The sequence below is a fragment of the Octopus bimaculoides genome, chromosome 2 (assembly GCF_001194135.2).
Source record: "Octopus bimaculoides isolate UCB-OBI-ISO-001 chromosome 2, ASM119413v2, whole genome shotgun sequence".
Taxonomy (NCBI): Eukaryota; Metazoa; Mollusca; class Cephalopoda; order Octopoda; family Octopodidae; genus Octopus; species Octopus bimaculoides.
This window is the reverse complement of record NC_068982.1, coordinates 152,292,589-152,305,385: the sequence shown is the minus strand read 5'-3', so window position 1 is coordinate 152,305,385 and position 12,797 is coordinate 152,292,589. Positions and strand designations below refer to the sequence as shown.

Genomic DNA, 12,797 nt, shown 5'->3' with positions numbered 1-12,797 from the left:
GCATTTCGAAAAGTGATGTAACTTTTCAATGTTGTAAAACAAAAAATTGTCAGGATAAAACATTAGTTAACAACTGATAAATCTTGACTGCTTATTGTAGCTTCCTAAGCTGATTCAATTGATTCTAATAACTAGTAATAAATGTGGCTAGTTATGTCAATTCAGTTTGAAGATGAACCAGTTACAGCAACTGGTAAAGCAGTTACATAGTTAATCGACCTGCTAGAAATAGCAGCCAAATCTCCAGCATATCAAGCCCCATTATCTTAAAAAAAAGATTGTCACAACTGAAAGTCTTTTGGTCATATTCTTGTTGGATCAGAGCTGACCTGGGCCAAACAAGTATTGACTGACATTAAAAAAAAAAAGTTTAATCTTTGAGTAAAAAATAAACTATTTAGATAATAATTGGGGTACATTAATAGGCACTTGAAAATATTAACTAAATTATACACTTAAACATGATTTGTACTTTATATGATCAACCCCGGAGGAATGAGAGGCAAAATGACTTTGGTGCGATTTGAACTTAGGATTTAGAGAGCTGGAACAAATACTACATTTCAATTCAGCCAATCCATCCAACCTTCATTGATATAATGTTGAGATCTCTTTGCCAGGAAATCACTATAGATATTAGCTATTATCATTCTTAAATGAATGTCTTCTCACGAGTGTACCATAATATACAATTGGCTTTCTTTTCCAGTTCCTCCACATACCATGTTTTTTGAACCACGATGCTGGAAACCAAATCAAGAAAGTCTGCCTGATACTGTAGTTGACATTGACAAAATTTACACTCAGGAAACTGATCTCAACCCCCTCTTCTGTGAGTATATATATCTTGTCTTATTCTGGATATGTTACTTAATTACCAGACTTCAAATGTAGCTAATTAAATGTATCTTTGTTTTTGACAGTGAGTTCAAAACCAGATGTTTTGTCTGAGTGGGAAGATATAATTGAAGAACAAGATGTACGTTATTTCGATATTGGTAACAATACAGCAGCAATCTTAGATTTAGAGGCTGCTGTACTGGAGAATCCTCAGAATGAGCAACTGTGGTTGAAACTTGCATACAAAAAGTTGTCTAGTCGAAGCAGGTTAGTAGTTTTTCTGGAAAAGTTTAATTTTTTTGTGAAAACAGGACCCCACCCTGCAGTAAAACAATCTTGCCTATTTTAGTTTCCTTATTTTAAATAAAACCTTTTATAATTTTGTCTAAGAATCATTTATTATGTTTCAAATAGCAGATTAATAACAAACAGGTTGGTTATTTTACTAAATTGCTCAATTCCTTTTTTATTTCCAAAATTAATTGGAAGATATTATCTGTACATTTAATTTTATGATCAAAAATGAGTTAAAAATGTTAGTTGTCAGGATTATTCTTCTGATTGATGATTCCATTTGTTTCCATATCGTCATTTTAATTATCTTTTTTTTTTTTTTTCTCTTTCAGTGATGCTGAATCAGGTCACCTAGATCAAGCTTTAAATGTATTAGCACGTGGTCTAGAAAACATGAAACAGTCTCCAGATCTCTGGCAATATTATTTACAGTTGTATAGTCAACATCCAGACAGCAAAAAGGACCTTGTTGATATGTGTTGTGTTGCCATTCAAAATGCTCCTTCATATACTTTATGGTGGCAGGTAAATAAGAGAAATATATTAATTTTTGGTAATGTTTTTCTGAATATCATTAACAATATAATCTACCAGGAGGGAAGTTCACTCCATTGGTTAATGTCCTGGTTATCCCTGATTCAGTAGTTCTTTGATGAAAGGTGTTCAAACTGGTTCTTTCACACACACAGGGTTGCATTATTCTAATGTGTTCTCCCATTTAAAAAAAAAAATGGTAGTGTGATCTGAGATTTGTTAGCTCTTTCTACCACCTTGAGTGACAACATGGAGGTGAGAAGTTCACTGTTGATTCTAAACAGAAGCCAAATGATAAGTTTAGTTGTTATCAATGTCTGGCAGAATCGCCAGCACACTGGATAATATGCTTAGCAGTATTTCGCCTGTCGATACATTCTCAGTTCAAATTCCGCCAAGATCAACTTCGCCTTTTGTCTTTTCGGGGTCAATAAATTAAGTATCAGTTGAGTACTGGGGTTGATGTAATCGACTTAAAAAGTCCAACACATGCCAGCATGGACAATGGACGTTAAATGTTGATGAATGCCTAAAGTTTGTTTAGAGTTGTGGCTGTGAGGTTAAGAAGGTCACTTTGCAGTTGTGGTTTTACATAGAACCCTGGGTAAATGTCTTTGCCTCTAACCTTAGCCCTGTGAGGGAAACTGGATGCCTGTCAGGTGATTGTTCCTGTTCTTGGGTATGTAGACATAATCTGTCATTTGGTATATCATCACTACCTAGCTCTTTGACTGCTAAAACCCACTCTGTTGTTGCAAGCATCCAGACTGGGTTTCTGTTCTGATGTTTATATATTCTTTGTTCTTTTTGTAAGAACTTGCTGTTTTTTCCTTCCTTTCTTTCCTCTTCCTCCACTGACTAAGCCATATGCAGAAAAGTTAATGTGCATATTGTCCTCTAAATGCAACAAGGCTGAAATTATCCTAAAGATACAGTGAAATATATTAGCTTAAACATGACTTCATTGTATTCACATCATAAGCATGTAATGTTAAAATTTGATGTTTTAGTTATTGAAGAGAAATAATTCACTGGTAATGTCACTTTTGTAAAATCAATAATTGCACTTTGTTATATTTTCTAGTACCTCTGTGCTACGGAGAACTATTTCAGTAAGATTGAAATATGTAAGCAGATGCACCAATATTTAAAGAAGCAGGAGCCCAGTGAAGTAGTATCACAACATATTACTGAAGTTTCACTATACCGATTGGGTATTACAGTTGTTAGTAATCGCTTCAAAACTGGATTGTTGTTTTTCAAGGTAAGAAAAATATTTTTGGAAACATCTACTGTGATTGTGGAATTTTACTGAGTTTAGGGGATGCTTTCACTCTAAGGCTGCGAAGTTATGGTACTTGACTGCTGACCACATTGTCCAAAATAAAAATTTTATTGCCGTCTTTTATGAAACCTAATGCCATTTATTCTAGTTTAGTTTGCCTAACTGATTTAAAAAAAAAAAAAAGAAGGAAATAAAAACAGGTTCCACTTCTATTTCATGGCTAAGTTGTTTAGTGGTATGAATGGCATCAAGCTGGGAAGGCAATTGCTTCAACAAATTTGCTGTTGGATGTCTTTGAAATAATGGTATTGAAAGTGTCTTAATCTTTATAAGGTTTGCTTCATTGTCATCACTACCATGACCTCCACCAACTAGCACCACCATCATGCTTTTGGCTAACTTTTTGCTATTATGATTTGATGCTTTACGAAATGATAACTGTACAAGTAACTTTTACGTTTATTTACCATCCACTAAGGTAACTTGATTCCATCCTACTTTGATTGGTAAAATAGAATACTTGTCAAGTAGTGTGTTGATTTAATCAGCTGCTGATACTGCCTCTCAGATTTCAATGAAGAGATTGTAACTTAGGATCCTGGATGAAATGTCTTAGTATTCTTTATCTTTTAAGAGTATTTCACAGTATTCCTCTGAGGAACTGCAGCCCCAAATATAATCTTTTGAAGACAAGATGATGGAACAATTCTATGCGCAAGTTTGTCATTATGCTCAGTGCAAATTTAAAGTAGAAGTTCTGTGATGAATAAACCTGGAGACAAATAATGGTGAGAGTGATGTTTAAGGGTGATATAAATACTGTTAAGAGATCATTTACCTGTCTGATTAGACTCGGGCATTATTTTCTATTCATTTATATCATCATCATCATCATCATCGTTTAACGTCCGCTTTCCATGCTAGCATGGGTTGGACGATTTGACTGAGGACTGGTGCAACCGGATGGCTACATCAGGCTCCAATCTAATTTGGCAGAGTTTCTACAGCTGGATGCCCTTCCTAACGCCAACCACTCATAAAATAAAAATGAGGTGTGTTGATGTTCTGTAAAATCATACAATCTTTTGACATTTTGTATAATAATGATATTCGACTGGTTTATTTCAATATTATATAAACTGAGTTGAACTTAATTTTAGCAACAAAGTAATGAAGAATAATTCGAGATGAACATTTGTATTATTGATTAAACACCCTTATTTAGACTTGTGAAGATGGAGTTGCTAATAAAATTACTGGTGGCGTTTCTAAGTATTTACATGAGTCCAAGGCTGACTATTAAGGAATGATGCTAAAACTGTGAAATCTTCCATGCATTAGTTTACCAGGAAAGAAATCATGCAGTTATTAATAAGAGTTGAAATTGACATCTGACTGTTCAAAGAAGACTTCAAAAGTAACTTGTATTGAATTTCCTTGAAAATGGAAAAAATTTGGCATTGTGGTGCTATCAAGTAACTGCAGAAAAAGGGTTTGACCCCCAAGGACATTTATGCTGATATGGTTGCTACATTAGGGGATGATGTTCCAGCTTTATCAGCAGTGCAAAAGCGAGGAGGTGAATTTTGAGTGGGAAGGGAAATTCTTGAAGATGACCTCAGGTCTGGCAACTGCCACCACTGATAAAACATTGATCATGTTCATCACTTAATGATGGATGACAGGCAACTGACTTTAAATCAAATAGCTAATGTTTTTAGCATATCCCATGAGAGAATTGAGAATATTCTGCACAATGAACTTGGGTGTCATGTCTTCTCATACCTGATCAAAAGTGCAGGGTTTTGTTTCATCAGTACATTGCTCCAGCATGTGTCCTTTCAGTGGCTGTTGTGCATGACTGGCTATGAACTGGTTGATCAGCTTTCCTATTTTCCTGATTTGGCACCATCTGACTATCGTCTGTTCCCCAATATGACAAACTTGACTGGGAACCAGTATCAACAGTGATGATGAGGTCATGTCTGCTGTTGACTTTTTTTTTAGCAACAGGATGAAAGCTTCTTCTTCACCAATGGATCCAAGCACTGCAACACTGATGGAAGAAATGTGTGGACCACAAGGAGTACTGTGTTAGAAAATAAACCTCATTTGGTTGCATTCCATGAGAGTATCTTGATTAGCCTATGGATTTTCAGCCAACCCCCATAATTACCATTTCTAATTGTTTGATACCATAAATAAACACATCAACTCTTGACGCTTCCTCAATAATTACCAGTAAAAAATTCTTGCAGTGTACAACTTAACATTACTGTTTCCACACATATACCTCTTTTTATCAACTACTTAATATTTCATGACAAACATAAATAGTTAATGGTGGTGCTCCAGCATGACCACAGCTTTAAAACTGAAACATTTAAAAATAGTTAAAATAGTTATTTCAAAGTATCTTAAACTGTTTTTAAAGGGAACCCATTTGCTTCTTGGTTGAATCCTAATGAACAGTCTTCAGACTCTAGTCAAATATGATTGTACATTTGTTTCTTGTTCCATTTAGTACAAATTTGATCCTATTATCTTTGTACAAATTCTTTGTCTCTGCTTTCTACTTCCTGCATAACAAACTGTATTCATGTGCCTCATAATGGTTAGTTATTCTTATCAATGACCTAGGAAAACTCACATCACTAGTAAAGACAGACAGAATTCATTAAGGCATATTTTCTGTTGCTGGATGTCCTTCCTATTGTCTTCTTTGCCTTTTTCCAAGGAAGACTGGAAACGAAACAAATGATGGTGGTATTCACTTCCAACAATCATGTGATATCAAGACATACACACATGGAAAAGATGGAATTCTCTTACTTCCCATCTACCAAATCTACTCTCAAAACTCTAATATAGCCAGGGTCTATATTAGAAGACACTTGTTTAAGATGCCAGGCATCAAGTAAAAAGCACCATTTGAGCGTGGTCAATGCTAGTGCCACCGGCCTGGCTCCCGTGCCAGTGGCACATAAAAAGCACCATACAAGCTGGTCAATGCCAGTGCCACCAGACTGGCCCCTGTGCCGGTGGCACGTAAAAAGCACCCATTACACTCTCAGAGTGGTTGGCGTTGGGAAGGGCATCCAGCTGTAGAAACCTTGCCAGATCAGATTGGAGCCTGGTGCAGCCTCATGGTTTGCCAGTCCTCAGTCAAACCGTCCAACCCATGCCAGCATGGAAAGTGGACGTTAAATGATGATGATGTTTTAGTGTGTATATTGGAAAATGATAGGTCTGAATGATTTTACTTCACTAAATATCTGTTGAGATTGGAATTCTAATTTTTGCCCATCTTCTACATACTAGGAATTTGATAGTGTTGGCATGAATACTTTAGATGTTTGAGTACTGTAATTCAATTATGCCTTAGGGTGTTTCTGGTGCATGTTTGCAATTTTATTTAATGTTGAGTTTCAAGTTTTCCTTTTTCCATAATTGTTAATGAGTATCTGGTGGATTGTTGCCAGTACCGTCTGACTGGCCTTCGTGCCGGTGGCATGTAAAAGCACCCACTACACTCTCGGAGTGGTTGGCGTTAGGAAGGGCATCCAGCTGTAGAAATGCTGCTAAATCAGATTGGAGCCTGGTGTAGCCATCTGGTTCACCAGTCCTCAGTCAAATCGTCCAACCCATGCTAGCATGGAAATCGGACGTTAAACGATGATGATGATGATGAAGAAATCAAAACCATGGCCTAGGTAGAAGGTGCAGCTGGCTTTTGGTACAAAATAAATTTTGGGTTAATATTGTGTTAGCTTGTAGTGTGTGTGCGTATGAGAGAGAGAGAGAGAGAGAGACGTTTTAGTCTCTAAATTTTGAATAAACATTGGATTTAATGAATCTAATCTAAATTTTATGCTAATGAATTGTATAGAGATAAATATTTTGTGAGGTTTCCATGTTTTCTTTTTTTTCTTTTGTGTTGAACTGAAAATCATTCCTGTATGTAATTCAGCATTCACATGATTTTATCCACTAATCTTGTGATCTCATTTCTCATTTCAAAGAATCTACTGCAAACTCCCTCCTCTCATGATGAAGAATTGATGTCAATGCTACGCCCAAGTGATCGAGCTTTGTTATGGCTCTGCTATATCTATTTACATGAATTTCAGCGGTTACCTGACCAACTATATGATTCAACAGGTCATTTTCTTGACCATTTGTTCCCTAAGGTCAGTATTATTAGTTATTGTTGATTTGACTGTAATAATGGCATACTAAAATTATCAAATTTAAAAGCTGTTAGTATTTTTGTGTTAGTTTGACATTTACATAGCTTAGCTAATCCACTATTCTGTAGATAATGTTGATATGTTATGTGGCTATATATATTCATGTATCGGCAATATCTATAAAGGCTCAGCTATACATATATATGTTATGTGAGAGTGTGAAGGTATGCGACCTAGTGTTGGTTTCACAGTCATAAAGTTATGAATATTATTTCTGGTTTGGGCAGCATGTTTTGTCCTTGACTCATACACTTTCATATTTCTTCATTCTACTCAGTTGAAATGTCTAGCAGCTAAATACTTGTTTTGCTCCAGCATGTCCTCTGGGTCATGGGTAGGAGGGATGAGAAAATATATTACCCTGAGGTACTATGCAGTGGGACTGAATCCAAAACCACATAATTAAGAAGCAGACTTCTTAACACATGTCAAAACTTTGTATTAAAATGGTAAATTCCTAAGATGATAATCTGTTATACAAGTAGCAGTGTCATTATAATGTGTAACTGTAGGTCAATAGAAGATTTGCCAAGTTTGCAATGAATGTGATAGTTGATCTCAGACTCCCAATGGTAGCAGCTCATAAACTACTGAACTATTATAAGTGGTTTTTTTTTATGTTCTCTTTCAATATTTTGATTCTATTTTTTAAACAAATTTCTTTAATTGTTATTAAAGCATCTTAAAAGAAATTGTTATACTTGGACTCTTCACCTTGCCATGTAAATATTTGGTAATTTTATTGGGTCTATTGATACAAAACTATTTAGAACTCTTAAACTAGTCAAGAATAATCTGTCATATTTTAAGACCCAGGATTATTTTATATAACTGAAAGTATAGTAACTGCCCTCTTTCTTTCTTATTTTTCTCTCCCCATTTTCTTTTACTCTCTCAAATTTTTTTTTTTGTTGTCTACCCAGTCTCTCCACATAGATTGGTATAGCCATTCCAAGCTGCAGTGTGATATCAAATTCTTACAGAAGCTTTATGAAGATTGTTTGACCTTCTGTTTACAAACTGATGGTGAAAGAACTGATGAGCATGATAAAGTGTCTTCTGAAGTCTACTGTAGCTTTCTAAAACTTCTTCACAGTCAGTCCAGGTATAATTCTTGTCTTTTCTATTCCCTTATAATTACATTTTAGAACAAATGTATATCCTATATATTTGACAAGATCAATAACAAATGAATTAAGCTATTTTACTTTTATAACTGATATTACAGAGTTATCGAAGCTTGAGCTGGCTGCTATTTTGTCTTAAAGAAGGAGGACAAGCTTCCCTGAACTTCTCTGGGAGGAAATTCCAGTGGGTTACATTTCTGGGAAGAATGATCATGAAAGTGTTAAGTGCACAGCACTTATTTTTTTTTAATTATTTTTTTTATGTGTATGACAGCTACTTTGCAGTAGAGGGCCAGTGGATGATCAAGAATATTTCTAGGCATGAAATGTACTGAGTTTGAATTTTCACAATGCTGTATAGATGAAGTCAACATAGGAGATCATAAGGCCTAGCACTTTGAAGATTTTAGACGTTTTCATATCTCTTTTTCAAATCAACACATTATTAGATTACATGTATGAAGAAGCTCAAGGTGTAAGATGTGGTGGTATCTACAGAGAAGTGTTTGTAGTTAAAATTAACAGCAAAGAAGTGTGTAGGAGTATTTATAACATCTGAGAAGACCTCATTGCTGCAATGTGGTTGTCTTGCAGAAAAGTTTTGATTTTTACTTTAATTAAAGTGATGAGTAATCTTAGGTGGGTTTTCATCTCAAGCACAACTAAAGGACTTTTTGATGTAAAAGACAATGTCGATGGAGAATTGGTGTGTGACTTAAGAGAAATTTTTACTTTATCTACCAAAGCTGTATAAACGGTTACTGAGAGGGGAGATAATCTTCAGGTGATAAGATTGCCATCAACTTTTAAGATATTAGAAGTGAATGAACAGTAAAGTAGTTAGTAAGATTACTCTTATTGAAAATAGGAAGCACTGATTCACATTTCTAGTACATTGAGATAGATCCCAGTAGAGCTGAAAATTGAAGAATTTGGTAGTTATGATCTAATATTCAGTATACTATTTTGGGGTAATAGTAGAGACACTGTCAAGACTGGTTATATTGTTGGATTGGTGTGGCTAGAGTAGTACTCACTTCATGACTGGCTACATGGTGGTGAAACAGGTGGAATGTAGTAACAGTTTTTATCCTGTTCAGTGGAAGTGGTTACATATGATACTATTTTTGTTGCGGAGTGATTGATTGGAGGATTCACGGAGGTGGTTTTAAAGTCTAGCAGTGAAATTATTTTGCATGTTTGGAAATCGTTAAAGTTTGCATCTATTTTGATTGAGGATCACTGACCTTTTCTTAATGCAATATGAAATGGAAATTCAAATATTTAGCCAGTTTATTTCCCCAAGGAATGTGAGTCACCATCATTCCAAAGAATCTGTTTGACTCAAGATAAAAGGTAAGTTTCTATTCTAAGTTACCTTCAGTAGACATATGTCCTGTATATCATTGCTTTTTATTCCAAAGAATGTATTTCATTAATAGATTTGTTTATAAATGTTATTTTCAGAATGGATGAAGCCCTTTCTATAGGGCGTGAAGTGTTAATGAAGTGGCCACACTTGGATGACGTTTGGCTCTCAATGGCTGAATTTTATTCAGCAGACAAGAACGTTACTGCTGTTTGGCAGGTTTGTATTAAGTTACACATATCTATTATACTAGACATTTCTATTCCTCACTATCTATAACCATGCTAAAAATTGTGGTTTTCCTTAAATTTAAAAAGTATATATTGAATAATGTAGGTCTAAACACACTGTCTAAGGATCACGCCTACTGTTGGTTCAAAATTGTAGTTGATGCACATGACAGGAATGGGGAGTTGAGACAGAATATTTCTACAGTACAATTTATGAGGACCACAGATCAGAGCTGTGTTTGATGGAAGATTCTTGCCAGATGGAAAGTAATATGGTGCTGGAGTAGTATTGCAGATAAAGTTATAAAAGCTAAGAAATGGGGCTGGAGAGACTGGAAAAAAGGCTGAAGCAAAGTACATCATTTAGAAAAGAAGCTAGACATTGAATATACTTAACAAGCAGAGAAACGGAAAGTAATAGGTTTGCACAAGTACTCCAGCATGAGGATCAGGTGTGAGATATTCTGAATTGCAAAGCATTGTGCAAGAGAGAATTGAGAAATGTGTACACAAGAATGGTACCCTTGCCTATTGATACCAGAATGAATGAGGTATGGAAGTGCTGTTATAAGCGATTGTACGGAGTCAGTTAGGTTGTATAGAAAAGTGTCATGCCAAATGACTGACATAAGTGTTATCATCACCTATTAGAAAGGAAAAAGAGATGCACTAGAGAAAGGTAACAGCAGAGGCTTTGAATTGTTGGTCCAAGTTATGAAAGTTATGGAAAAAGAGCATTAACCTAGATAAAGTGCAGTTTGGCTTTGTACCAAGAAGAGGTAGTACCATAGCCATTTTCCTAAAGCAATTGCGAGAGAAATGCATAATTAGAAGTAAGCCCTATATTTTAGCATTTGTTAGTCTTGTGAAAGCCTTTGATAGGGTCTGTACTCTGGCATATGGTGGTCTCTGATAGCAAGGAGTAGATGGCTTGTGAAGGCTGCAGAAGCCAAGTGTAAGGTGAAATCAGCAAGTTGAGAGGCAGGAATGAATTCAGATAAATTTAGCAAGCAGGTAGCAGTCTATCAGAGCTAAGATGTCAGCCTCTCCTGTTTATTATTGTCCTCCAGGCTATAACAGTTAATTTTATGACCAGCTGTCCTTGGGAACTTCTATGCTGATGGAAGACAATCCAGATATGGAAGCCAAGCTTAAGATTGAATGGCCTCAGTAAGCAAAGACCAAAGTTTTAATAAGCAGGGAAGGTGTGATGCTGCTACTATCAGGAAAATGGGTGTATGTGACGTGCAGAAAAAGATTAGGTAGAAATCCTTTAAGATGTACCCAGTGTAAGCTATAGACATACAAAAGATGTCCATGAAGTCACAGGCAAGCTGGTAGAGAAAGTTGACTTCGTATATGACATGCACAGGAATGATTAGCAAGACTCACATGGGGTAGCTAATAGCTTCTTTTACCTAAGGGACCTAATTAGCAGTGAAGTTCAGTATTCTGAAAATGTAACTAGAGTAAGAATATGTTGGAAAAAGTTCAGGAGCTATTTCTTCTGCTAGCTACATTGAATTTCTCTCTCTCTCCCCAGAATAAATTGCAGGATGTATGATGCTTTCGTATGTAGTGGGATGCTAAGTGTGGCATGACATGGGCCTTAAAAGTGGAAGATTTGCACCAGCTAGAAAACAAATAAAGTGATCCTTCTCTGCTGCTTCTAAAATCTTGTGTAGGAACAATGAACTTAAGAAACTGGATATAGAAGGAATTGGGCATATTTGTATGAACATGGGATGCATATGGGGGATGCCGTTTGTATAAAAAATGTTCCAACAGCTTGAAGTGGCTAGAGCCTGCAGAAGAGAGAGAAAGCTGCCTTCAAAAACATGGAATTATATAGTGAATGTTCATTTCAAGAAGATAAAACTCACAAAGATAATAAAGAGCGATGATGAATGGTAACATGCAACATTGCAGAAGAACCATTCATCAGTGCAAAGCAATCAAAGTGGCCATTAAAATAAAAGTTGATAAATAGAGTATATTTTTATGTTTAGTCTTTTGCCCATGGTAATCCTGTTGGTTTCCCATTCTTTGGCCTCTTTGTTATCTTATTTTCAGTCACCCTCTGTCTTACTATGCTATGCTTCCTTTATAATGAGGAATGGCATTTCATCTGTCCTTATTCAATCCCTCCACCATCACCCTTTATCACTCTATTACAATATCTGTGTAACAAAGGATGGCATTGAACCTTTCCATATCTGTTACTTCCTGCATCACCAATATTTATTGCTGGCTATCTCTTGCTCCATGTGACTTTACATTGACATCTACCTCCCTCACATCTCTGTCCATCACTTACTGCTAGCATCATTTATCTTTTTTGCAATCCTGTTATGCTGCTCATGCTGGGGGGTTTTTTTCCATTCTGTTTATCAACAACCAACTAGTAGTTATTGTCTCTCTTTCAGTACAACCTCTTTCGCCATCCTCTTACACCGTTTCCTTCATCTCATTCATACAATCTTCTTTCACTCTCTTGGTCTCTACACTGTCTTCCATTCACTTTCTCAATCATTTTTGCTTTGAAAGAACATAGAACTCTTGCAATTGACAAGTTAATCTCTCTAATGCTGGTTCCATAATAACAATGTATCTTACACACATTTTTAAAGTGATAAATGTTAGTAAGGACATCTAGCTGTAGAAACCATGCCAAAAATGAAAAGTATGAGTAAGATGTGGCCCTCTTACTCATCTAGGAGGACAATAACTCTGAATAGCAGCCCATGCCATCATAGAAAATTGACTGAAAACTATGTTCACCAGAACAACTGTCATCATAGATCTGCTTGACCAAGGCTGAACACTGTCTCTCTCTCTCTCTCTCTCTTTCTCTCTCTCTCTCTCTCT

General features: G+C 35.8%; 1 protein-coding gene across 1 annotated transcript in view; it reads left to right on the top strand.

Annotated features, from left to right (window-relative positions):
- Positions 1 to 12,797, top strand: part of LOC106874332 (zinc finger C3H1 domain-containing protein) — a 69,479-nt gene that overhangs the window by 41,292 nt on the left and 15,390 nt on the right. The window contains exons 18-24 of the mRNA XM_014922023.2: positions 710 to 832; positions 924 to 1,107; positions 1,467 to 1,659; positions 2,753 to 2,932; positions 6,976 to 7,143; positions 8,127 to 8,308; positions 9,798 to 9,918. Coding sequence (XP_014777509.1) covers positions 710 to 832; positions 924 to 1,107; positions 1,467 to 1,659; positions 2,753 to 2,932; positions 6,976 to 7,143; positions 8,127 to 8,308; positions 9,798 to 9,918 — 1,151 coding nt within the window. The remainder of the gene's footprint in view (positions 1 to 709; positions 833 to 923; positions 1,108 to 1,466; positions 1,660 to 2,752; positions 2,933 to 6,975; positions 7,144 to 8,126; positions 8,309 to 9,797; positions 9,919 to 12,797) is intronic.